The following is a 27,481-nucleotide window of genomic DNA, read 5'->3' on the forward strand; positions in this document are numbered from 1 at the left end:
CGGCTCAACAGTACTCTCGATGCACCTGAAACTCTGCAAGCAATTAGATCCAATTACAGCGCAGCGGTGAGGTAAACGAAACCAAAAACATTTCATTTCAGTACGAATTTGGCACAGAAGATATTTTCAGGATGACGTGCCTTCCGATGGCTATAATCATGAAGGGTGCGAAATCTAAGACCCTCTTCAAGTGTAAGCACCGCTTACTATTTTCAGCAATTACGGAGCTTAAATCCATTGCAGAATGCCTTGGCTTTTATACGAAAGACAAGTGTTTTAAGCACAATAAAAACGTTTTCCCGAAGAAGATCTGAACCTCGTGCTAGCAGTAGGTTTTCCCCACGTTTTATTCGCGTGAAGGTCTTTCTTCAAGATTAGTCTAACATTACACATGGAGTTCGAGACAACAGTTCTCGCTCTTAATCGCGCTCGACCAAAGGAATTTGACAGACGTAACGTGAGTTTTATATTTTAAATTCTTTTGTGACTCATGATTTAGACATTTATGGCCTTAGTTTTCGTACTACAAAAGCTAAGATGGGGTCTTACGTCTTAGGTCTTCGTTTTCGGGGGTCTTAGTTTTGGTAACACCCATCTAGAACAGTACAAGTTATTAATACTCACCGTGGACTAAATTCAGCATCATCTGCACAAGATCTTTACACTGCTTCTCCCAGCTGTACTTCTCCGCATAGCGAGTCCGTAGCTCTCGACACTCCTCAATTGCTCTTTCGCTACCCTTCTGCCGAACACGTTTGATGCCCTCTGCCCACTGGTCAGGATCTTCTGAATCTATAATAAGAGATGACTCAAGCGGTCTGATTTTCTGTAAGGCTTCTCCAAATCCACTGTTTTTACTGACAAGGAATGGTAGACCAGCAGATAGTGCTTCTAGGGCTGTTAGGCCGAAGCCTTCAGTTCTTGACGGTGCGATACAAAGATCCATCGCACAGAGTATTCTGGCTAAATCTTCACGCTGATCCACAAAACTTCTAACAATTAGCTGATCTGGGGTTAAACCAAGATTTTGAAACTTTTCCGCCACTTCATCTGGCTCATATGCACCAACAAAATGGAGAACGTAGCTTTTGTCATTCAGTTTATCGACTGCTTGAGCAGCAATGTCCAATCCTTTTAGCGCGAAATCTTCAGAGTCACCGCGCCCACAGAGCAGAACGCGAAACGGTTTAGATTTGTCATCTCGAGCCGATCGCCTCAAATTAGAGAATTCAGGGAAGATGCCTGGTGTAAGATCTAAAACATCTGTGCCGCGCCAGCTGAGATATGCGGAATACTGCTCCTTTAATTTAGGTCCAACTCCTACAACGACATCAGCCTCTTCACAGAGTGCTATTTCAGTAAGTTGTTTTTCTTCACCTTTGGAGATGGCACCAGGGTACATTTTATGCACTGCCATTTGTTCAGGTGCAGTATGTACAACTTGCATCCATTTGCAATTGTGAGATTCCTTTATTACCTGTGCTTGCTTTCCAAGTATTACACCATGCCCGATGACAAAATCGATGATGAGATCTTTTGGTGGGAAGGCCAGCCAATCAATTGGTGCATAGCCAGGCCGTTTCTTTGCCTCTAGGATCGTTACATTGTGATAGCAAGCTGCTCTCTTATCTTCCTCAGAACATTTTGGAACAAAGTAGGTAACCAATACATTGGGGAGTTTGGCCAGTTGTATGGCCAGCTCTCTGTTTAGAGTTGACAGACCACCTTTCGACGATTTCCATTCGCTTGCCAGCAATGTAATACGTAATGGTCTACTAGTCGACATAGTTTTAACGTTCCAGAATGCCCTGCAGAAAAACAGGGAAGGAAATGAGTGCATGTGATCTGCAGTGATACTCTTTGACACTCTTACAAAATATTAATGGACTTTTGAAAACCGCATTTTTTTTTAATATTTTACGAGGCTCTACAGACAAATATTTGGAAAACGGTTCACGTTGCATGTCTCATCAGTAAAATCTTTTGCCAGATATCTTCAATTTACAGCGTTTGACTGTTTCACAAATTAATTCATACGGAAATATTGCCGGACTCTCAAACAAACATTGTAATTTGTGCCATGTTTGCCCCAGTTGAAAATGACGGCGATTTTTCCATGAAAGGGCTTATTATTGACATTAAATAAAAACAATCTCTTCTAGCAAGAGAGGATCCCTGATCCACTCTTGCTTTTCGTGCGTAAATCACTTCCAATAGGACTCAGAATCACACATCAAAACACATGTACTTCAAAATCTTTCTAAGGGGCCTTCACGTGTGAACCTCTGTACTGTCATTGGTGGAAGTGAACTTCGTGTTTCCCGATTCCGACAAGTCCTATCAAAAATTCAACATCCTTTATTGTCATTCTTGCATCCCTGCAATCTTGTGAATTAACTTAGTTTGCTGAATTACATCTGCCGGTCTGGAGATTGTAGGTATCGGTTTCATGGAGCCATGGTTCTAAACTCCCGAAAAGATTTAATGTGAACTTACACACCGCACGGAACGGCTAAATTGAAACAGGCTCAGTAATAACAGATCACTGGTCTAAATGGAGTCAAGTCTATCTGGTTTGCTAATGAACGCCCAGTTAGCGACACACAGTTACCGAGCCATGACTACCAGAATGAAATTATATTTGCTGTGACGCGAAATTCGTTGGTAGTTTCAACATAAAGCCTAATGTCATGAGCCCTTAGCTTAGTTAATGAAGCCATTCACAAGCCACGTCTTTATCCTCGTCTAACGTAAGAGGATGCAATGTAACTTTCTTTCCGGCATAGATTTGTATTGCTTGGTCACAAGCAATAATCAGTTGATTATCACTAATATAGTCTTTGTTTTGCTTTAAAGATACGAACAACAAATACGCTTATGATCTGTAGCCTGACCATGTTTTGAACGTTATTAACTTTGGTGCATGTACTGTCAACCTTTTCCGTAGAAAACATTGATTCGGAACTCATGATTGCTTCAACAAGTAAAGTGATTGGCGATCAAATGTCCCCGTGCAAACCCTGAGAATTGCGCCAATGATTTGTGCGTCACCTGTCGTCTAGAGATCGAAGAAATGCATAAACATAGATTTAAACGTTCACTCATGCGGAATGTTTCAGCATTTTCAGTAGCAACTTCATCACAGTAAACTGACCTGTATGCATAGTTGAATGGCAGCACAATAATTAATTCCCACCTTCGTACATACAAAGCGACAAAATAAGGGGAAAACAAAACTACACAAATCCACAGCGAACTTACCATGACTTACGGCAGGCTAGCTTTCAGTTTGCAGCAAAAGTTGCGGTGTTTAACTGGATTTTTCTTTCATGACGGTAGCGCAGTAGTTGTCTGAAGGCTCTATCCTCTAAATGTCTTGGTTTTATATCAGTCATAGGACGGTAAAATGTCCGAGGGACTACTTCCGGGCTCTTCGCTATTGTAGAGCTAAACTAGTCAACTAAATACTGACTGAATAACAGTCAAGAAACCAGAGGCTTCTGGGTACCACAACAACTAGTCACGCCACTAAACATTTGGTCACGAAATTTTCCTGCTGTTACTGCGTAACTGCAAATATTCGAAAGTGTCCTCCAGGAAATCTAACTACGTTGTTTTAAAATGACTACGTTAAGCTTGAAATGAATAATTTGAAATAGTACTTTTATAAGAAACCTTTTTTTTTTTTGGGAGCGCGGATGGAAGCCTTCAAACGCAGAACTGACAGTGTTTGCTCAGTGATTATGAGCCTTTGTAAAACACTGAGGACGGGAGAGCTGATAACTAATGATAAAACACCACAAAGAAATACCAAGCGGAGCAGAAACCTCAAGTTTACCACTCACCTTCTGCTGAAAAACGAAAGCAGGTTATTCCGAGAAATTTCGAACGAGCAACAACGCTTTCTTTTTAGGCCAGTTTTCTTTTAGAGAATAGCATGTAGCCTACGCTATATGTCTGCTAAAATGAGTATAGCTCAAGCTTCTAGTCGTTTCAAAAACCAAAACTGGATTGCGTTTTGAGTTGCAAGCGAGAAGCTCGCTTCTCATTCTCGATCAAAAAACTAAGTAACAAAGGCCTCTGGGTACAAAACTTGGTGAGTCACGCGAAGAAATAACTTGTCACGAAATGGCTGCTAAACAACGACACGTGACAAAGATGTAACAGGTTCGAGCTTTACGGCCTAGTAGTGACCTCTCTCGGTTTAAATACCAGTACTCCTACATTTCTCTCCGCACTGATCTGAGAATCCTATCAAGAGCGCAGACCTACAGAAGGAGCAGGGAGGGGGGCGGGGGGGGGGGGGGGGGGGGAAGGAGGCGATATTAGAAATGTGCGTCCCGGGTGTGCAAGTGTGTGTGTAGGGGGGTGGAGGAGAGGGAGTTAATAGAGAACTGGACGAAACAGCAGTCCATGGCTGTCCGAGGATATGTACGGTTAAAATACACTTAGGACAACAACGCTTCTACACGTTTTCCTATAGGCAAACCGGCTGATCAGTTTTGACCATTCGTACTCCCGAGTTTTGAAATTTTCGGTGTCCGTGTGTTTGTATTTCCTAACATGGACTTATTATTGCCTAGTTCCTAGGCCTCTGTCTGTTTTTCATCTCCGTCAATCCGTTTCGGGTCACGTGGTCCGAGCGAAAAATCGAGGCCTGGACAAAAATCAAAAATTGAGACATTTTCGTGGCGCGAAATTTCACGTTGAGCGGTTCGCATGGCGGAAAAATCGGTAGAAGTGGTAAGCTCGAACTCATTTTCGACGCAAATGCTTCGGTCGATCAGCCTCTTTCGAGTGTATAAGAGTAGTTAATTCATATTATTTTTGAAAAGGAAACAAATGAACCATACAGTACGGGTTTATCCTCTAGGAAGCGCCTTTTCGACGAGCAATTTGAAGGTAAGCATAAGTTTATTTTACTGGGAAATGAGCGATAGGCTTCACCGTTGAAATCATTATGTTGTAATGAAAGGCTCTCTATTTTCAACCGGTTATTTACTAGGTTTTTTGAAGGCGAATTTGTGACCCAATAATTTGGTACTAGTAACACCTTCGAAGGAGAAAGACGAAGGTAAGCTAGGTAGGTTTAATGAGCAAATACAATCGCTCTGCACGTGCGTTTTACATTTTGGTACATTTGTTTGTCGTCCTCTGCAAAACAACAACGTGAAATGACCACATTCAAGATTTAATTTGTGGAGAACGTGAACACACGGCAGTGAATTTTTCATTTTCTCTCTTAACTTGTACTCCAATCCTACCAATTTGGTTCCGGGATAGTTCGTCATTTTGTAAAAGTAAAGCGAGTTGAAATAATCGCGAAGTAGCACAAATGAAATAAAGTGATACATCCAGGTGACGTTTTCCTTGCCGTCGTCGCTGCTTAAGCTCTACATGTTCTACTCGACGAAGAATGCAGGAACAAAAAAAATTCTGTAACGTAGCCTTTCTTATTTATCATGGATAAATGGATAATGCAACAGGTCCTTCTTTTTGTATTGCACTGTATGCTTTGTACAACTTCACCTTCACTTCTTTTATGCACTTTTTATTGTGTATTTAATCGGTGACCAATAATTAAGAAAAATCGAACGAGTTATCTGTAAGACAAGATGAGACTTGCCAATACAACTACAACTGTGAATTTATCGCAAAACAAGTCTTTAAACCAAACTCATTTCTGACTGACCAGTGGGGGAAGGAACCTGTCTGACACGCGTTCAGTATGATGCCAACTGGGCGTACGTTCAGCTTAGATGCAATTTCCCCTGCAAAACTAAGCCTCATAATAAGTTACTTCATGAAGAAAACAAATATTTTCTCATTTTATTAAGCGTCCACACAAAGCCTATAGGGGCACTGACACTAATGGGCACTTATTTGTACAAAGTTTCCTAATAGGGCACGTTTATATAAATGAAGACATCTATTGGAAAGAGAGCGCCAAATAGAATCATTACGGTATACTGCGTCCCTTTAACAATTTAATCCGGTTTGTAATACTTAGGCTGGTTTCGATATGATTGCAGATGATCGCAGGCGATCGTAGATCGCAAACAATCGCAGACGATCGCAAAAAAGGCTGTTTCCATGTAATCGCAATGAGTGTTGCAGAGCCGACCGTGGCCATACGTTTTGGTCAGCGGAAATGTCAAATATACACGCGCGTGTAGGCTGAAAAGCAAACAACATCGCGAACATGGAAGAGCGGAAGTTTTGCCGCAAGCAAATTTACTTCTTCTGTAATTGTCATGAAGCGAATCGTCGTGAGCTCCAAAACTGTGGGAAAAAAAAAAAAATCGGTTTTGGATTCGATAACGACCGTACGCAGTTCTTATGTTGCGAAATTTGGCCTCCGCTTCCCCGGCCGATTAATTAAACTTCTGCCCGATTTTGTCCCAACAGTTGGCCTTTTTGTTCTTGTCTTTAAAATCTTTGTTTCTGCAATGGTAAACACATTCATAACGATCAACTTCCTCCATAAATTCCTCGAAATGACAACGAAATGAGTGTTGCTACGTAGACCAAAGGAGGATATTACTATCTTCCCATCGTACCTTGTGTTGCGCCAATTTCGGTAAAATGGCTTCCGGTCAGTGAGAGGAATGCGCGTGTTTGAGGCCAAGTTTGAGCTGGATTTCTTTGTATCACAAATGATCCATGGTGAGTAATTTATCTTTATTTATTTCATTTACATTCAAATAAGGGAAAGGAATATTTTTCAGAGAGAGACATTCTTCAAAACGGCAATACTTTGCGTATTGTTCGTGGCTTGTCAACCCGAGAAGCATCTTATACTCTATAAATGCAGCATTTCCGAAGACTGCCTGATATCGACTGTTAAATCCACACAATTCAAGTAAATAACACTCGATTTCTCGAAAACCTCGAGTTGCCGCGTTACTATCTCGACGGCGCCCATTGAAAAATGAAATTCAAGTGGGGTCAGCCGTTTGATAATATAGTTGCTACGCGGTGCATGCCGGGAAGATAGTAATATCCTCCTTTACGTAGACCGTTCCTACAATCGAACACACGAGCGTTGAATCGTGGGAGAGAACCCGAAATATTATGGGATGCGTTTCCGTCGATCGCGGAGTCGATCGCGGATCGCAAAACTTTGGTTTCTATATGATCGCACAATCGCAATTGATCACAGGGGATCGCAAACGATCGCAGGAGATAGAACATGGTTCTATCTTCTGCGATCGTCTGCGGCGATCACGATCGCAGGATCGCAGACGATCGCAGAAGTATGTTTCCATATGATTGCAGACGATCGCAGACCTTATTGCGATCCGCGATCTACGATCCACGATCATATGGAAACCAGCCTTTAGATTAAAAACGGAAAAGACGAATTCGCCATTGTGGTGTCTGTCTTATAGATTACGTGGTATGTATCTTAACGTCCCTTTCTTCTTATGGAATAACTTGCCTCTGGCACTAAGAAAAAGTAATTATATTTTACACATTCAAAACAAGATTGAAATACTTACCTATTCTAACAGTTTCTGACAAGTGCTTGTCATTGATAACAAAGTCGAGAGTGACATTAATGTCTACAACTTTGATAAATGCTTCTTCGGGGTTTTTGTTTATCGCCTTACCTAGAAGTTAAATTAATTACTGGTGTTAATTTTCAAATCCATCTGTCTCAGCTCAGTAAAATCACTTAGTACACGAAGCGAGGTATCGTCCATAAAAACCTTGTCCAAGCACCTTAAAGAAAACGAAAACACTTCAAAACAGTTCACGGCATTCATAGCCAAAAATGTATGAATTGTGTTTTCTGTTAAAAGCATGAAACCTACCAAGGATGTCAGCCAACATCGACTTAAGTATCTGGATACAAATAGAGGCAAAACTGAAGTCTTCTTTAAACAAAAATAAACCTTTGAAATGATAACAGTCAGCATTTTCCTGTATACAGCATTTAAGAGAAAGTTGTTTCTGTTCGAGATAATCGGGCTTCTTCTGTAACATTACAGCCAGAAACCTCACCTAGGTAAGCTCATAAATCATAAACAATAAAAAGCTGAAAATCGAACAATGAATCTCTAACTACCGAAGCCCTATTCTACTTTTGCAGTAGTTTATTTATTTCTTTGTTTTGAAATAATTACTCTTTTTTCAACTATTATGTATGTCTAAAACCATTTGAAAGGATTCCAAAAAGAATAAACTGTCTTTCCTTTAACTTCAGTTGCTGTATCTTTTATTCCATGCTCTACTTTGTAAAACACGTTCTTTTCCTCGTCAGAAAAAACAGAAAGCGTGCCGCTAGATTTATCCCGTTTCAAACTATCAGCAATGTATGGAGGCATTCTCCACTCTGGATCTGAACAATAATTGACATCATTTCGATCGTACGATATGAACCCGTCACGTACGCGACATTTGAACAAGAGACGTTCTTTCTGTTTTCTTTTCCCTTTGGTTTAACGGACCATCGAAATACTTTACCGTCTGCCGGGTCTGAGACAATTTCCACTTCAGCCTCAGGGGTTTCATGATAGTCTTTCAAGAGACTTTGAGCAATGTAATCTGGGACTTTAAACCCAGGCCAATGCGTGATAATATCCTCTGGGTCGTAAGATATTCTGCCAAAGTAAAGTTTGCTTTTAAACGTAATTGGTTCCCCTTTGGACGTATGATATACGATGACACCTGATCGATGTGGCAGTGGCCCCTGCAAACCATAAGTTGTGTTTCCTTCAAATGGCTGCGTCAAGAGATGTCTTGGTTTTTGAGTAAGGTGGTGTTGTTGCGATCCATGAGCAAAACCCGAGGAAACGCTAGCTTGTCCTGGAAAACTTTTAGCTGGGCAACTTCTGTGTGGTACCGTTTGGACCGAAGTTTTTTGTGAATTCAGAAACCTCCAGCTGGCAATTCAGCTGGCAATTTTACTCTTTTGAAATAATTTGAAGCGGTTTGAATTGATTTATACACTGTAAAGAGGTGACATTAATAGTACTTTACAGCCATTTATGAAAATTAAAGCTGCGACCTTCATGATAATAAGCAATATTTAACTTGTTCTTACATCACGCCATCTTTGAGGAACGGGTTGGAGGCAGAACATCATGGTATTTCAGTACTGGCAGCTCGAGTGAGATGTTGACTATTTAGTATTTTCCGACACCGCTCTCAACAAAGCAGCCTCCCAGAGCCCAACCCTTCGTCGTCCTCACCGCGGGAGGCAGAAGCAGGTCATTCCGGCTAACAGGGCTATGTTCATGGGGATAGCAGCCCACCGCAGTATACCACATTTCTATGGAAACTGACGATAAGAGAGACAAGTAATTACAGGTCAAGGGAGATGGTCTCCAGCAGGGATTTATACCAATGACTGTATAGCGCACGAATAGCCCTTTCCTGAGCCCGGTTGCATGAAGCATGTTCCGATTTTGTAACCCATTCTTTGTGTTCTACTTCCTGAGTAAACCACCTTCAACCGGGTGATCCAAACTGGTGCTCGACAAAAATCCTTCGGAACGCAGAGAATGGTGGTGGAAAACGGCCCACATATCGTACGATACCGTATGCAACCGGCCCCTGAGCCCGAAGTTCTCAAGAGCAGTAACAGCGTTTCGAATGTCAGGACTATGCATCAAACAGGAAACACAGCGCAGGTCGCAACAATATGACCGCTTCCAGTTGGCTTGATAGTTCAATTAATAGAGCACTGCACCGGCATTGCAGAGGTCATGGGTTCGATTTCCGTTCAAGCTTGAATTTTTTCAGGCTTTCTTTTCGCAACTGCTTAAGTTGCGTACTAATTGCGAGGATCTTTCTTCTATTTGATGTTTTATCCGCAGTTCAAAATATATGTTTCATATATTCACATTCAATGATAATACCTTTCTCGAGACTCATAAACAAAAAAATTTGTTCTGACCGTTTACTCAGAGGCCAGAGCTAACAATTTTCTCCAACAACTAAAAAAGATGCAAATGAAAAAAATCACAAGATGGCGCCCACTATTTCCCCAATACTTGGTCACGTGAGAACTCGCTTGTTCGCGCAACATTAGTCATTTTGATTAGCTAATTAGATAACTGTCACTCAAGCAAAAAGTGGTAGTAAACAATTCAGAGAAGACTGGTAGTTGACCTTTTTTCCCGCGGAAATGTTAGTGAAACGAAAATGGAGCCTGATTGCAGGTTTAGCGTCAATTGGAAGAAGTACTTTAATCATCCCGCTTTACATTTTTCACCGGTTTGCACACCTTGTAAAATCTTAACTCCCTGGCTAAATGATGCTTACTCTCAGGCCTAAACACTTATATTCTGCCCAAGAGCACTGAGACTAAATACAATAAGCATGATTATTCTTATAAATGCTAGGTAAGGCTATTAAAAGTCTCATATTTAATTTTGCGTCGGATATATTATTTTGCCATCACGCGATTCGTTGTTGGATTGCGAAAATTAAGCCCCGCGAGGAATTACGCAAAGGCAAAACATAAACGCTGAGAGTTTTCTATTTGAAACACGTGCAAACGTAAGTTATGTGAAAGCGTCTCTTCTCCTATATTCAATATCACGTGCCTTCGATTCTCTGTTATTCAGAATGCTTTATATTTCCGCTTTTTATACGAATTGTCGGCAAAGACCATACCTCAAAAACACTGTTAACTATCTTAGTTTGCAAGAAATGAATCTGCTCAAAAAAGAAGGCTAATTAGTTCTTCACCAAGCGACACGGGCAGCTACTTCAGTTCATCTTATAGCTATCTTTAATACGAATACTTCAAGCACAAGATTCACAGGATCGGATTCCTAAACAAATAATTGGTGAACATTAGTTTTTGTCTACGCTTCCGGCACTGCCCTTAGAAAGTGGCGGGAAAACAAATTGGCAGCTTTGACGTTCTATGCCTTGAAATGCTCATGCAACCTGTGCCCCACTTCCCTCTCCTTGGCTTTCTCAAGCGATCATACCCCGGTTTCTAAGCTCCTTCTCGACCACTTTTTTCATTCCAAAGGTAAAGTGAGCCTGCACATCTCTCCAGCATGTAGCCAGCAGCCTAACACTTGTGACGTCATCTTTAGACAGCTTCTTCACAACAACCTTCACCCTGTCGCTGCTCCATTGATACTCCTTTTGTAAAAAGCGGAGAAAAACATCCACAGAAGCTAGGAAACAGGAAGGTGGAATTACAGAGCTAAGCGATTTTTTTTCTACAAGACAACGATTTTTTAAAATCCTGGTCTGAAGTGACTTGAGCCAAGGTAAACAAAAACAAAACTTCAACGTGATTTCATTAAAAAATTACGGGAGATGAGTCAAGGCATCAGTGATTCTAAATGTTAAACAAGGCAGTTAGAAGATTAGACTACAGGCAGCCCCTTATTACTCGGGCCGTAAGGCGGACCGAGTGAAGGTTTCGGTAGCATTATCAAATTCTTTTTTCTTTTTGGGGTCGCGATGGGCCGAAAGATAAGACTTCGGGCCACGAGTTATTGTTCTCGGTCTCGTTTTTTGTACTCGGCTGGTACGAGTTACGTTTTCTGTCGTGTTATCAAATTCTTTAAATTCTCGGTCGCGTTCTTTGTTTTCGGGCCGTGAGGAGTGTTGACAATATGCGAGCCAGACGTGCGAGGCATGAACAAAAGATGCGATGCATGCGAGGCATGAACAACCCCAACATAAACTCAGTGCTAACCGTTAAGCTAACCGGGGAGCTATTTAAGCTAACCTAAGTGCTATTTAGGCTAAGTGGAGTGTTTTTTAGGCTAACCTGAGTGCCTCAAGGTTAGTTTTGTTTAACCGAAAATTTGGCAACTAAATCAGTCTATGACCTCGCGGGCCAAGATAGATAAAGATGTCTCACGTTTACTATAGAAAAACAATCAATGTAGAAACGGTTTTTGTCTTCAAATGAAAGGTGAATAACAAATGCTTTCCCCTGAATTTCAATTAAAAATATAAACGTACAAGGGTATTAACGTACGCGTGATGCGTAACGTTACTCTAGATCGGGGGGGGGGGGGGGGGTACTCAACAGATGCTTGGGTAGGGGGGTGCAGCCCGGGCGTTCAAACCCTGACCCTGTTTAAGACACAATTCTCCGATTTCCCTATCCCGTTTAAGACCGAATTGAAAATTTTCAGGCCCTTTCTGAGACATTTAACCCAAAATCACACCCTGTTTAAGACTAGAATGAAATAAGAATACACTAGTTTCTTACTGTATTTTAATGCATTGGCAATCACAATCTGTTTAAGCCATTAGGTCATGTAGGGATACCCTGTTTAAGACAGAAAGCGATGAAATGGATACCCCGTTCAAGACAAAACACCCTGAACACCATACCCTATCGGGCCGCATGTCCCTGTTAAGGTTACATAAGGGAGTACCCCCCCGGGTCTAGATCATACCAAAAATTACGATCCGTCATTGACCCGGCGTCACGTACATATTAGGACCGTACAAATGGTTTCTGTCTCTAAACGAAAGGTGAAAACGTAAGAAATAAAAGCCCGGGGATTATAAAAAGCATTCGTATGGCAAATGTCGTTTTCCCCTGTATTTCATTCTGACTGCAAGAAATGCAATTCTATCTGGTGGTTACTTATTGCCTCACTATATCTCTGTATCTATCTATTTGGTAGCCTGCGAGCAAGCTCTCTTGGGGGTGGGGGCCGGGAGGAGGAAAGAGGATCCACCCCCAAGAGGGTTTGCTCGCAGGCTATCTATTTGGGGGAATTGGCGATGCTGGAGGTTATCACTGTTAAAAGATTGTAGGCTTTATAATTTACGCACCACACAGTCAAATATGGCCCGAGTATAAGCTGGAAACAGCTTCTTCTTTAAACAAGTTTAACTTAGGTCCCGGCTTAAGACAATCAGTGGGCCTCCAAATCTGTTTATAAGTGGTTTATTTTAAGTAGATAAATAGTTTTCTAGTCTGGGATGCAAGCCTTCTTGGTACCGTCAGCAGCAGCCAATGTTTAGATATGATTGGTGGCAAAATTGAAAACGGCTTAGAACGCGGTTTTGATAAACACCGTCTAAACTATATTTTAATAACTGACCCATAACCTATATTTGCTTATTTGTTTTAGTCGTTGGACATTCAGTCTGTTTCTCTAAGCTTCCTGTTTCGCTCGAGCTTTCCTGGTGAAAAATTGAATACTTTTTACAAAAACAACAAAAACAACAATTTATTTTTTTAAATTCAGAAAAAAGTTGCTTGTCCCGCAAATAGCCATAAAGCTAGTCGAGGCGAGACAAGACGAGTACGAGAACATAATGGAAAATAAAAATTACAATAAATTATAAAACATGCTGGAAAAACGGAAAAGAAAAAAAAACAACTTAACTTTGACATAATAACGCAGAAGTTTAGATAAGGGTTTGCACGAGCGAGATCTTCATTTACCAAATGAAGATGCAATCTAGGATGAATTCTCTTGAGCGGATTACCTCGAGAGATTGATATTTGAATGCATTACTGATCGCGAAGAAACTTTCATACAGGAGAGGACCCCTTTCACAAAAGGTCGGCCATCACAGGTAGCTGACAGTCGTTCAGCACATCGTACAAATTGTCCACATTAATGTAGCACCGCTGACTTATGAAAGCCAATGCAGCGTCACTTGGGTTCAAAGTCCGCTTGTCAAGGTAACGTATCTCTTTTGGGGTCAGGCCCAGTCTCTCAGCGACATATTTCCACTCTTCTCCGCCTGCAACACAAACGGGCACGCACTCATTTGCATAATGCTCACAAACCCCGTGTGCAAACTACATGAAATTTACATGTACATTGAATAGGACGAAACAAAAATCTTTTTGAACTTTGCTCTTGTAAATGTAAAGTCGTTAATCGTCTTGCTTTACAGAACAATGCCAAAAACGCCAGGAAGGCTTTCGTTGGAAAAATATGGTGGACTACTTTAACCCTTTAAACCCCGAGGGAAATGCCAAATTTTTCTAAATCGGTAACTGTGAACGAGGAGACCACATGTGATATATCATTTGAAATGTATTTTCTGGGGTAAGCTATAAATCACACCAAAAGAAATAGAGGAGATCACAGATTGAATTGACAAGTGCCCAAAATGAAAAAATAAAAACGTTTAAAATTTTCCTGTTCCTTGTACCGATTAGGTATATCCCTAAACTATAGCTTAATTTGCAGCTCTCAGTGCATTGGTTGTTGTCAGATATTAACTTGGCCTAAAAAGTACAAAGATAAAAAGTTCCAAAAGTTGCAGGGGTGGTAAATCAAGTCTTGTATAGGAGGGGGGCTTGATATTATGCCTTCCATGTGCAGATCTTTCCAAGATCTTTTAGTTGTGCAAATTTCACGCAAAATGACTGAATATTGAGCATGTAATTGCATCTTGTGCCATATGGCACTATCGTGGCTTAAACGGTTAAACTGAAAATCAGAGTGTTGTGTCTTTCGTTATTGAATAAGGCAGTGTATAAACTTTAAAGATGTTTTCTTTAGTAAATCCATAGTTTCCTATGTTCCTGTTTTCGTTAGTTGGGCCGGGGTAGAAGGATAATGACAGAGTAGTGCGTGGGAGGAGTACACATGACTGTTTTCCATGTTAGTAGGATAGCGCTAATTAAACCGAAGTAAAGTGTAAATGGCATATCAATGCGATTTTTTACCTTTAAATTTTTTTGGAAAGAAAGAATATATAACTTTCTTTCAACAAGTGTTTCATGCAGACTGTCAGGTTGACGTAAATAATTTTTTCCTTCTAACAGTACACGGCGGTTGTTCCAAATAATGTGTTGTGAAAGTCAATACGATCTACACTGGAACACTTACTGCTCAAGTCAATTGTAAGTTCTCTCATCTGGCGAACAGGGATATTCCGAATATCTAGGTTCCCAGGAAGCAAAGGACCTGGAAGGAAAAAGTGTGTGGTTAGATCAGAGACACGAAACCGCAATGAGAGGCGTAGTATTCTGAAGGGGAAATATTAAAACAAGGAAACAAGCAAGCCTGGAGACTGATCATCTACAGTCCAGCGGGCAGACAAGGGCTACGTGTGAACAGTGAGCGTTTATCACACTTTTTTAGTTTTAACTTATAACTTGACCTCATGCATTACCGTAGTAAAGAATACACGGCACCGTCTTTCTTTCTACGATTTCGTTTCCAGATTAATGCAAATAATCCAGTGTAATAACCTAGAATAACCTAGACAGGTAAAATGTGCATACAAGAATGTATTAAGTAATTCCAAGTAATTCCAAGCTTACCAGTAGACCCAGCTGGTGTAATTTCCCTCAAGTGTTTGACCACATCAAGCCTGTTTGAACGCTTTGCCTTCATTGCCAGACAACGGATCAATCTCTTTGTCCCAGGCTCCGGATGCTCCAAGGAGGCTTGGTTCAACAGCAGACTCTGTTCCAGGTGACGAACGACCTCTTTTGGATCACACGACGGCGAAAACAGCGACTCCAACACCTTGTCGGGCAGACTCAAGGATTTGTCTTCATTTGCTGTAAAATAGACGATGAAGACACCTTTTGCTTGAGGTCGCCTTGTTTGTACTGTATAACGTTTTGCCCTGGCATAACATAACATACTGGGCCCAGTTGTTCAAGGCCCGATTAAGGTAATCCTGGATTAACGAGAATTTTGATCCGAGTTTAGTTACTGAACGATAAAGATTTTTCAAAAAGATTTCTGTCTCTCAGTTTTGACTTTAACTTTACTTTACCATTGGCTTAAAATTTTTAAAGAGCGAGCTGAAAACCTCGGTTAACTTCTAATCGTGGATTAGCGTTAATCGGCTTTCGAACAACCGGGCCCAGTAAAACACATGCATGCATGGCCATGTATGGAAAACATGGTTTACCTCAGAAGAAAAATTTAGAGGGAATAACACAGCGTGATGGCGAAATAAATAACAATAGGTAGATAAGGAGTCACACTATTTTAGGTCAATTTGTAAAAAGTAAACAAACAAACAAAAAAACAAACCAAACAGTCAAGGACTTCGCAGAGAAGGAAACCTTGAACTACTCCTGTCAAGTTGACAAATCATATTTCAATTGCTCAGAACGCGGCCAACTATGCCCATGTGGTACCTAAATGTCAGATAAATGTGATTTCTCCAGTGCGAAACGCCCATCTGACGAATTTTTACAAAAATAATTGGATTGATCTGTCGATCAATTTGAGAGGAAATACTAAAGAAACAGAAATGTTACCTTCACTTGAAGGTAAAAGTCTTCCATCTCGCTCATCCTTTGCAATCTGTGATAAATAACCAAGACAAGAAAATAAAGAGTTGTTTTTGTTACGTAGAAAAGTAGTCTTCCACAACTATCAAAGCATCCTTGGGTAATTCTATTGAGACAAAATGACCGACAATAAGTAAAAGAATCTGTAATTACACGTTAGTTTGAGATCAGCAGCCTACAGGGTTAAAGTCTGAGTGCAACCTCAACACCGTTGCCTAACTCAAAAATGTCAAGGAGCCCACAAGGCCAAAAGCTGAAAACTTGGGAGCTCAACATGTGAAGTGTTAGGTGCTACTACAAAAAAAGCCCAGAGTATTTTCTTGCGTGCCCCAGCCTAACGGGCTCCTGTTAGGCAACAGCCCTGAACCTACTATAGGCTCTTCAGTTTCAAAAGGGATAGTTTAACCGGTGGCATCCGTAGGATACTACATAGGACACACATATACACGAGATAGAAGTTAGCGGTTATACTGCCCTCCATCATCGTCAACTCATTGAAGTGACTGAACAACAGATCGTCTGGCGTCAGTAACATCTCCATGAAAACATTCTGTTAAGACTATAGTTTCACGGCAAATTTGCCAGCCTTGAGGAAATACTGGAGATAACAAGACTCCTCAACCTACAAAATGTTGCGCTATTCACCGGAGAGCCGACACTGACCACATGACCGTTCCTTAAACCAGCGACTACACGAATGCACGCGGAGCTTCAAGATAAGCCAAAATCAGCCTTGAACGACAAATGATTTGTGACTATCATTTAACCTTGTATTCTATATGTTTTGAAGGTAACTTTTCTTTGCTTTTGAATAACTTCACTGGTGAATATTGTACCATTAATGAGTTGCTTTTGGAAAGTCCTAGAAAAACTAATTATATTATTCCAGCGAACTTTTCAATAAAAGTTTTAAATGAAGTGTATTTATTTACCGGTTCATCCGGGGATGCAAACCAAGTTGCAAACTGGTTGACATGAAATTTGTTTTTCAATGCAGTAGCCAACCTTCTGCAAATGATGAAATGATTGGCACTGCGCAACTCAGACTCGGACCAGAAGTGCAGGCACTCGTCTCTCTGACAACTCTGTTTGTGGTGGGTGCGGCAATATTTCACTACTCCTCTTTGGCAACAGACCGGGCAGATGACGCACAGTTCATACCTCGTATTCCTCAACCAACAGAACTCCTTGCGCATGCATTCAAGCATTAAACCCAGCTGTCTATGCACAGCACGAGCACAGGACACTTCAAACGCATCGCCAGAGGTGTTCAGACCTTCCGCTAATTCAGGACTGAGATTTCCTCTGTGAACAACAACCTCAATGGACGAGGAATGACAAAAAAGAACAACAGAGCAGTCATCGTCTCCAGAGGTGTAAAACCTGGCAAAATTTCGATACAACTGAGGGTCATCTGAGCTCCAAAATTCATCTCTGCCCCATTGAAAGAACTGCAAGATGAATCGAGGAAACAAACCTGGAGGAACTTGCCCAGATTCAAACTTAACGAAAAGAGAAGGAATTTGTGCTGTGGTAACCAACTTGATGATGTCGTGCGGTGGATGCGACATCAACATGGACGGCACCAGGTACTGGTTGCTGCATGAGGCATCTGATGAAGGCCAAGGACACAGCAAGCTGAATTTCTCCATGATTGCAATGAGGCTTTCAGAGGTTTCTTGCTGGTCTAACAAAGGACCCCAAACATGCCGCAATAGCGTTTCTTCCAGGATTCCTGTTGTCTCAAGTTTATTCCACAGTTCTGTAAACTCTTTGTCTTGGTAGTCATAAGGCTTCACTGTAATTACTTTCTTGAACACATCAATCAACCACTGAGGGTCCAAGACAACCAACTTCTTCAATTCAGGCGTGTCATCAAAATGTATCAAAATTCTCTGATCATGCAACAAGTTTAGCAATGTCACAAACTCTTGCTCCCCATCAATTTTGCACACTTCAGATGCGATTTGTCTTGCTCGTTCAACAGAAATCCACTTATGACCCTCCTTCCGAGTGATTTGGAGCGCCTTCTCATATTTCATCCACTGGACTGGAATGACCTCTTTCATCTGCAGTAGCTCCTTAGCAACAGCAAGTACTGTTTCTCGGAGGCGTGTAACTTCCGAACACTCCGATTCAAGGCCTGACTTTGTGTTATCCACCACAAACACACCACCGTACAACTGCGTTTTGTACGCTTTGGTTTGTAAAGAACCATAAACCTCACGAGCTAGTACAAAAGGATCCACTCCACCAAAAGGTTTATCCGCATGCGTACAGACTAGGAACACAGGAGGAAGTTTCTCTGGAAGCACCTTAGATTTTGATCTTGAATGCACAGGGTGGTTCTCATCTTGACTGGCTAGAGCAGCAATGGAACTCATCCAAAAATCTAGATACTCTAGGTTAGTTTTCGTGTCAAAGCTGTCTTCAATTTGCGTGAAAATCCCCTGCTTCATACCAGGTTTGGCTCTTTCGTGAGGATCTCGGCTGAGGTCGTAAACCAACAAATACATTGCTCTTGAGGTAAGAAATAGCGGGTGCGTTACATAGTACACTGATTGTCCGCCAAAATCCCACAGAACGGAATAAACATATTCTTCTTTCACTTGGTCGACTTCCTGCAGTAACTTTTTAATCAGGGTTTCTATCTCATCTGGTATCTTTGCTGACGCGAGAGGATGGACGTTTTCGTTCTTCTGTGTAGGATGAGCAACGGTGTCGGAATCTGAAACTCTGGACAACTGAACAGATTCTGTGGCATTTTCTGACGTCTCATTTAGCACAGCTTCTTTGACATCTGAAGGAAATTCAGCTAAGACATGACTACTTGCACCAGACTCGTCTGAAGAGGCCTCACTAAACTCACTGCTAACATTCACACTTGGAGCAATTGTGTCAACCAGGGGAATGTTTTCAGACTGCACAGACTCGGCGGCCCTTTCATCAAGAATGCATTCGTCCTCCTTCAAATGTTCGACGACCAATCGAGCCGCATGAAGCTCATAAGAAATTGTGTCTTCAGAATTTGACGCTTGGTCCTTCTCTCCCGCCTTCCAGACCTCAGTGGTTACTTGGAAGTACGAGGGATCAGCATCTACCCCCACAGTGCTGTCTTCGTCTGGGTTGAAGGGATTCCCCCTCAGTGATTTCTTTAGGCTGGTTTTTCCAGAGCGATCCTGTCTAATCAACATAACGGGAATCCTCTTCACACAAGTCTTTCCTTCATTAAGGGCTTTGTTGTAGGCTTCCAAGGCCAAACGGCCACGCAAATTGATCTCTGGAGGAGCCACTGCAAAGAAAAATATTGAGAGACAGAAGGGTAAAAAAGAAAAATAATTCAGAAACTACAAAAAAAAAAAAAAACAAAAAAAAAAAAACAAGAACAACAACAACAAGAACAAAAAACAAAAACATAAAAACATAAAAAAGTGTGTTATTGTATTACATTTTATGTTGACTGATCCCAAGCTGCGGAAACAGGTTGAGCTGGTCTACGCCATGGATCAAGTATGAATGTTGATGTTTTGTCAACGAAACTGAGATTCAGCGGAACATTAAACGAAAGGGTCTATAATTTGCAAACATTCATGATCACACAGTAGACCTGCACCCTCCAAAAGCTCTATTTTCACTGGACCCTGATAACCTGCAGCTGCATTGTTTTTTAAGATTGGGAGCATTGTTCTGTTGTTCGTTCTTTTGTCCTCTCGACCAACCATGTAAGACATCGAAAATGGTGCAGGTCGCCCTTGATCACAACCCTGTACTACAGGTGTAAGAATTGGTGGCCATCACGTGACCCACAATCAGTAACGTAAGTAAACAAATAACCAAGCCAAACTACGGCTACACTGGGAACAGTAGGATTGTCATTAACTTAACTTAAATTGACACGACAATAAAGCTTTTTAAAACTTCAAAAATCAAAATTTATTAGCAGTGCTAAGGAAAACTATGAAAACTAAACAATTACTGCTTTATAATGTCATCTCAAATATAATCATCAAACCCACTGATTCGCAACACAGCTTTCAACCTAACCTGTTTTTTTTCTTTATACATGGAAATACAGAGAAGTGCTCATTAAAGTGAATAATGAGAACTGTATAGAAACACATACAGATTTTAAACACGCCCATGTTGGCAATAGTTTGCTTGTTGACAGAAAATCACTGGTGAAATTTGGCCCTGCAGTGACACTAAGTGATCTTTATTTATTACTCGGGCCGTAAGGCAGACGGAGTTAAGGTTTCGGTAGCATTATCAAATTCTTTTTTCTTTTGGGGATCGCGATGGGCCGAGAGATAAGACTTCGGGCCACGAGTTATTGTTCTCGGTCTCGTTTTCTGTACTCAGCTGGTACGAGTTACGTTTTCTGTCGTGTTATCAAATTCTTTAAATTCTCGGTCGCGTTCTTTGTTTTCGGGCCGTGAGGAGTATTTACAATATGCCAGCCAGACGTGCGAGGCATAAACAAAACATGCGATTCATGCGAGGCATGAACAACCCCAACATAAACTGCTAACCGTTAAGCTAACCGGGGAGCTATTTAAGCTAACCTAAGTGCTATTTAGGCTAACTGGAGTGCTCTTTAAGCTAACCGGAGTGCTTTTTAGGTTAACCTGAGTGCCTCAAGGTTAGTTTTGTTTAACCGAAAATTTGGCTACTAAATCAGTCTATGACCTCGCGGGCCAAGATAGATAAAGATGTCTCACGTTTACTATAGAAAAACAATCAATGTAGAAACGGTTTCTGTCTTCAACTGAAAGGCGAATAACGAATGCTTTCCCCTGAATTTCACTTAAAAATATAAATAGCGAAACATTGAAAAACGTACAAGGATATAAACGTACGCGTGATGCGTAACGTTACTCTAGATCCGGGGGGGGGGGGGGGGGTACTCAACAGATGCTTGGGTAGGGAGGTGCGGCCTGTTTAAGACACAATTCTCCGATTTCCCTATCCCGTTTAAGACAGAATTCAAAATTTTCAGGCCCTTTCTAAGACATTTAACCCAAAATCACACCCTGTTTAAGACTAGAATGAAATAAGAATACACTAGCAATCTGTTTAAGCCATTAGGTCATGTAGGGATACCCTGCTTAAGACAGAAAGTGATGAAATAGATACCCCGTTCAAGACAAAACACCCTGAAAACCATACCCCATCGGGCCGCACGTCTCCGTTAAGGTCACATAAGGGAGTACCCCCCCCCCCCTCCGGGTCTAGATCATACCGAAAATTACGATCTGTCATTGACCCGGCGTCACATACATATTAGGACCGTACAAATGGTTTCTGTCTCTAAACGAAAGATGAAGACGTAAGGATTAAAGCCCGGGGATTATAAAAAGCATTCGTATGACAAATGTCGTTTTCCCCTGTATTTCATTCTGACTGCAAGAAGTGCAGTTCTATCTGGTGGTTACTTATTGCCTCACTATATCTCTGTATCTATCTATTTGGTAGCCTGCGAGCAAGCTCTCTTGGGGGTGGGGGGCGGGAGGGGGAAAGAGGATCCTTCCCGCACCCCCAAGAGAGCTTGCTCGCAGGCTATCTATTTGGGGGAATTGGCGATGCTGGAGGTTATCACTGTTAACAGATTGTAGGCTTTACGCACCACACCGTCAAATATGGCCTGAGTATAAGCTGGAAACAGCTTCTTGTTTTCCGAAGGGATAGCAACGCGTGCGAGCCACGCGCGCGTAAAAATTGCTCCCCGCGAGGAGACGCGATGCGCGGAAGGTAGCGAAAATCGCGCACGTGAAAATTGCTCCCCGCCAGGACGCATTTTGCTTCTTTACGTGGGAGGTAGTATGCGCGCTCGCTCACGTGGAAAAATAGAGAATCTTCGTAGTCCTATTTCAAGATGTAAGTGATTTAAACTGGATAACTGTAGATGGTCGGTTACGACCGATTCTTTATTGTTGAGACCTGACTGAAACCTTAGTTCATTATATCAAGTTGTCCGCTTAAGGGGGGAATACACCTAAATTTGAATGAAATTTGAAGAGGTTTTAAGAAGAGATAGAGGAAGGAAAATGATTTTTGGAACACTAACAGACAGTTGATACCCACGTAAGAGTACCCCAGGTTGCTAGTGGACTAACTTGGTGTCCGTCTATTAATTATTAACTACAAATTCTAATTTTAAAACTTCACTAAATCTTTAATATTTCTTATTTCTCTTAATTTTACCAATCCTTCTAGAAAAACTATCACCTCCCAAATATTCAGAAATCACCCAAAAATTCACAAAACACCCCACAACATAGGTTCACGGGATTAGCGTAGGGTTTTTGGATTGCTTGAAACGTGAACGAGATATTTCCATTAGAGCCATGTCAAGTGGCGGAAAAATGACGTTTAGGTTGAATCCCCCCTTAAGCTTTCGTGTTTTTAACTTCAGACCTGACGTTGTTCTTTGGCTTCGAATTGGCAGTCATATTTAATAATATGGTCGAGAAAACAAATTTTAACAATGGAGATATAACCAGAGATGACGTAACTTGCAAGAGCTTTTGGCTTCCAAAACGTTTAACAAAATTTTGGCGGGAACTGCATTATTTTAACCGCTGTAAAATTACCGTCTGCAGAGTCCGGAGGCACGTGACCACTGATGCTTGTCCCTTCCAGTGCATGCATCACCTCACCCTCCTCTTTGTTCTTTTGTTGCTGTTTCATAATCTTCACAGCTCGCTCAGCCGTCAGTAGTGCGTAGTGCAGAATATCAAAGGTCATACGTTCTGTCTCTGGATTACGTTCCTTGTTTTCTCTTGTGTAGTTGGTCATGAAGAATGTGTGACTGGGTGAGCTACCGGTAGCTGCTGATGCTTCGTACAGGGCATGCTCACATTCCTTCTCCGTTTTTAGTGTGTCACGGTGCGTCACAACGGTGATAGGCCCAATTCCTTTTATTTAGTGTGGTAAACAAAAAGAAACATAGAAACAATTTTCCTGAGAAGTGCGCACCTGGCCCCAGTTGTTTAAAGAGCAGATAACTTCATCCAATCGATAAGTCGTTATCCAGCGCATAAAATGTACTCCAACTGATACATTTTATCCACTGAATAGCGTTTTGTGCTCGTATAATTGATCCGATCTTTGAACAACCCGACCAGATTGTTAGAAGAGAGGACGTCTGTACATGTTTCATTTTTCAACTTACATTTTCTCAGCTGATATTACACCTGATATGCTGAAACTTTGCAAGGTTACTAAAGTAAAGGCAACCTCGTTCCCAGGGCCTTTTCCCTAGCTTGGGGGTGGCCACAAGCTAGGGAAAAGGCCCTGGGAACGAGGTTGAAGTAAAGGTCCTCTTTCCAGTGCTGGTATCAGTTTTTCATTCAGTTCAATAGGCCATTTCCGAGTTGCTGTGAACCTCACTATGAAAGCGAGGCTAAGTGCGAAACGTTTCACATGAAAATTAGTTTTGTTTGCATATGAATGAAAACTAATTTTCATAACAAAAACTTTGCACATAGCCTCACTTTCATAATGAGGTTCACAGCAACTCGTTAATGGTCTATTTTAACTCATTCAAGTCTGTTGCCGCCATTTTGGAGAAGGGTCTATTAGGGACCTTGGTTTAATAGAAGAAGTAAAGTTAACTTCCTGTATTTCTCCGGCTTTTACCGAAAGATTGAAGACATAAGTAACCTACGATACCAGTGAAATTATACACCAGCATATAGAAAAGAAGCTAAACGTTACCTTTTCGGCGCAAAATATCTCGCAGTGGTTTCAGATCGTCTTTGAAAGGTCCATCGCTGAGCCACGGGTCATTTGCCTTAACAACCCAGATAACCCCGTGTAGTTGGTTTGCAAACAAGGGAGACGGGCCCATAAGGGAAGCATTGCTTTGGCCTTCTAGATCTAACGGGGGGATCACATTATCATCTGGCTGGAACTTCCCTTCCAGAATATTCCGAAACTCCACTTCCTTATTTCCGTTGAAATTAAAGAAACCACGTACATCTACCAAGCGAAAAAACATCTCTGGCAGGTAGTCTTGGAGAGTAATGGTGCCTTCTTTCACTGTAGTGCTGTCCGGGACCGAACCTTTCTCCGTTTCTCTCACAGCCCGTTCACACGTGTTGATAAAACTTCTCTTGCCTGCTCCAGGAGCTCCAAATACGCCGATCCTCAACTGGGTTACATCGTCGATTGGCAGGCCATGGAAACTGTCAGGCCTAATCTTGGTGCCAAATCGGTATTCGTAAAGCTCAGCTCGGCGAAGACGCAGTTCATGCACCAACCTTAAGCGTTGTGCTGCTTCTATTTCTCTCTCACTCAGTTTCTTCTCTTCTGCTTTTCTTCTCTCTTCCTTTTCTCGTCTTTGTTTTTCTATGAGTAAATTTTCTTTGACCTTTGCTCTCTAAAAGACAAAAAGTAGGATTATTTAATTGCGTCTTGTAAACATTGTCGGGACCGCCCCTCAATAACAACGACAACAACAACAACAAGCTTTATTTGCATGACTATGACAAATACAGTATTGCAAAAGCTATTCATACCTAATTATTGATAACTTTAAGTAAAACAAAATATAATAAATAAATAAATAAATAAATAAATAAATAAATAAATAAATAAATAAATAAAGTAACTGAAGTCTTTGTGTAAACAATATATACCAGTGGATATGCCGATTAGACACTGTTGTCTAGTATTGCTTGTTATAATACTACTTCTTTATACCTGCCCTGCATGCCACATGGGCTCCTTCACGGACTGGTGCAGAGCATCTCTTAGTCTACCTTTGATTTCGTCTAGTGACTGTGTCCATACTCCTTTCAACGAAATTCCAAGCGCCCTCATCGCTTCAAATATCTCTCTGAACTCCTAAAAAGGAAAAAATGTGATACCGCGATTAAGACTGCAAAACAGTCGTTTCTTTTCTTTTGAGGGTTTTTTGAAATCAGCGGAGGGAGACCCAAATCGCCGGAAGCGCTAACTCGAGAAGCACGCAGAGCGCCGAGAGCATGCCTATTTCTCGCGCGCGAGACTCACTCGCGGTGAGATGGATGTATTCTGTGAGTTTACTAAACCTTTTTTCAAATCTTTTATGTCGGATTGGTGGTCACTGTGTATCTTTGTTTCCTCTTTGAATGCGTGACATCTGGAAAACCAATTCACCTAATGGTTCCTGAAACATGTTGGAGGTGCGCTAGGACTCCTTTGGGCATGAGACTTCCTCCGCGGACTCCAGTTTCCCCAATAATGGCTAGTAATCGAGCCCAATGTTTCGTTTGAAGACAGTGAGTGTTCATACGACAAACCAACTCAAAAATTTTCTTCCGTTCTGCAGTCTAAACTTTCCGAGCACTTGTGGCGATCACTTTTAGTGACTACAACAGTCAACATACGTTACAACTTATCAGTTACATGTCAATAGAGTTTCAGTGTTACGTAGACGCGCATTGCACTTTGTGGACAAAACTTGGTTTGTCTGCAATATCTTAGAGAGAAATTGGCGCACAAAGCGGTCAGAGACAACTTGTGCTAGCATTTGCAGAACAATGTTCAAAGATGTATTGCTTTATTGTTAGTCACTCATCCGAAAATCTTGAATAGTGCTGTTTGAATGCGGAAACGGCAGTGGAGATGGTAAGGGTAGGGACAGCAAGACAGACTGCATGGGATTACGAAAGCGACTTAACTGAAAACATGTCAATGCGCGTTCCGAACTCCTTGAGAAAAGGGCGAGATTGTGCTGACAATGTTAGATCGCGAAGTCTATCGCCAATCGCCGTCAAAAAAAAGGAACATACCTCGATCCCGCTCTTGCTTCCCAACTTCAACATTTTCGGTTATCTCGCATGTTCGAATGATAAAATAGAAGATGTTCTTGGAATAATAGGGATTGGGAAGACGGAATTAAAAAAAAATAACACCCTATTTTTTTCTTTAGAATCTTTGCTTGATTACACTATTAATTGAACGCATGATTGTTACGGGCAATTCACTTCTTCCTCAGAAAAAGCGTATCAACTTCACCCTACAACAGCAAAAGAAACCTCAGTGCATATCAGACACATTACACTCACATCTGCGCGCCGTTGAAAGAGGTTTGATAGTATTCCGAGGTAAAAACCTACGCGTTGGATGTGCATAAAGGGGCTCGAATGTAAAATTATCGTTCTCGCGTATGAAGGAACGAGAATGATTAAGCAAATTTAATGACAACTACATGGAGAGGCCAGGCATGTTTTCTCTCGTCTCTAAGTATCAGCAATGTCTTAATTTAGATAACTTTGGCGCAAAACAGTGGCATTTTTCTTTGTCTAGCTAGACCACTGCTCAGTGTTGTAGTAAATAATCGCGTATCATACCGCTTGAGGTTAAATGAAGGCTAATAACTGTTGTGGCTGTTAAAATAACTTTTCTTTCCTTTACAGGGATGGTGATGTGACGTTCTCTTGACCTACATTCACGCGCTCGTAAACTGCGCGCGGATTTACATACATTCATGCTATGTGAGTGTTACGCTGCTATTGATGCGGCCAGTACTGTATATCAGTCACGTCTGATTAGGAAATTGTGCATCTTTCTAACACCTGCTGTACAATCCCGGTTTCATTCTTCACTGTGATTTTAACCACGCCATCATCATCAGCAACAAGTTTCAAACGAGCGATAGGAGTTGACTTCCAATCTCTCTCCAATCGTCGTGCCCCGTGTCGAGATACCCTCCATTTCTTGTCATCCTCCCAGATCTCTACGTCTTCACTTTTGTAAGAGATGACGCCATATCGCATAACAGTCGACAGCAGCACCTTCCCTCTCGGGTAGGGGGTTATTGAACCTTCCGCAAAATCTGGAGATATGGGAACATTAAGGGATACAAAAGTAGATACAGACAGCCTGATAACAGTAATGGATCATAAAATGATGTTTCAGTAAAGCTACCTCGATATATTGTTCGTTTCATCTAATTCTTTGCTGTTCTTGCGCGCTAGAAATTAGTTTTCCAAATTCTTGTCTACTGATTTTGAGTGATGGTCTAGAACCATTGTCTAGAACGTTCGATTAAGTTCGATTGGGTTTGGATATCGAACTTTGATTGAACTCTTACACAAATGTTTGGGTTCGATTAAGTTCGATTACCGAACAGTTCGAGTAGATTCGTCGGAGTGGTCCGTATGCCCTATGATATTCTTGCTGAAGATCGAATGTGGCTGGTGAAAGACACTTCATTGACAACTGGCAGATTAAAAGCCGGGCCCTCAGTATCCACAGGCAGCCCAAACT

At 41.5% G+C, this 27,481-nt stretch overlaps 2 protein-coding genes across 3 annotated transcripts in view; both read right to left on the reverse strand.

Moving 5' to 3' along the window:
* Positions 1-27,481, reverse strand: part of LOC146449497 (uncharacterized) — a 124,477-nt gene that overhangs the window by 30,742 nt on the left and 66,254 nt on the right. Inside the window, exons 9-13 of one of the 2 annotated variants that reach the window (XM_085101832.1) lie at positions 26,788-27,047; positions 24,929-25,072; positions 23,942-24,605; positions 22,816-23,139; positions 10,950-11,144 (exon numbers count right to left, since the gene is read on the reverse strand). In XM_085101832.1, coding sequence (XP_084957958.1) covers positions 10,950-11,144; positions 22,816-23,139; positions 23,942-24,605; positions 24,929-25,072; positions 26,788-27,047 — 1,587 coding nt within the window. Of the gene's footprint in view, positions 1-624; positions 1,809-3,261; positions 4,047-10,949; positions 11,145-22,815; positions 23,140-23,941; positions 24,606-24,928; positions 25,073-26,787; positions 27,048-27,481 lie in introns of those variants that run through there. The other variant, XM_085101833.1, reaches the window with a different exon arrangement.
* LOC146449498 (uncharacterized) overlaps positions 13,162-27,481 on the reverse strand; it is a 119,789-nt gene continuing 105,469 nt past the window's right edge. Inside the window, exons 11-15 of the mRNA XM_085101834.1 lie at positions 17,158-19,517; positions 16,193-16,238; positions 15,236-15,478; positions 14,799-14,876; positions 13,162-13,698 (exon numbers count right to left, since the gene is read on the reverse strand). Of these exons, the coding sequence (XP_084957960.1) occupies positions 13,505-13,698; positions 14,799-14,876; positions 15,236-15,478; positions 16,193-16,238; positions 17,158-19,517 (2,921 nt within the window). The 3' untranslated portion in view covers positions 13,162-13,504. The remainder of the gene's footprint in view (positions 13,699-14,798; positions 14,877-15,235; positions 15,479-16,192; positions 16,239-17,157; positions 19,518-27,481) is intronic.

This window comes from Pavona decussata, unplaced genomic scaffold (assembly GCF_977016875.1).
Source record: "Pavona decussata unplaced genomic scaffold, jaPavDecu1.1 SCAFFOLD_602, whole genome shotgun sequence".
NCBI classification, from domain to species: Eukaryota; Metazoa; Cnidaria; class Anthozoa; order Scleractinia; family Agariciidae; genus Pavona; species Pavona decussata.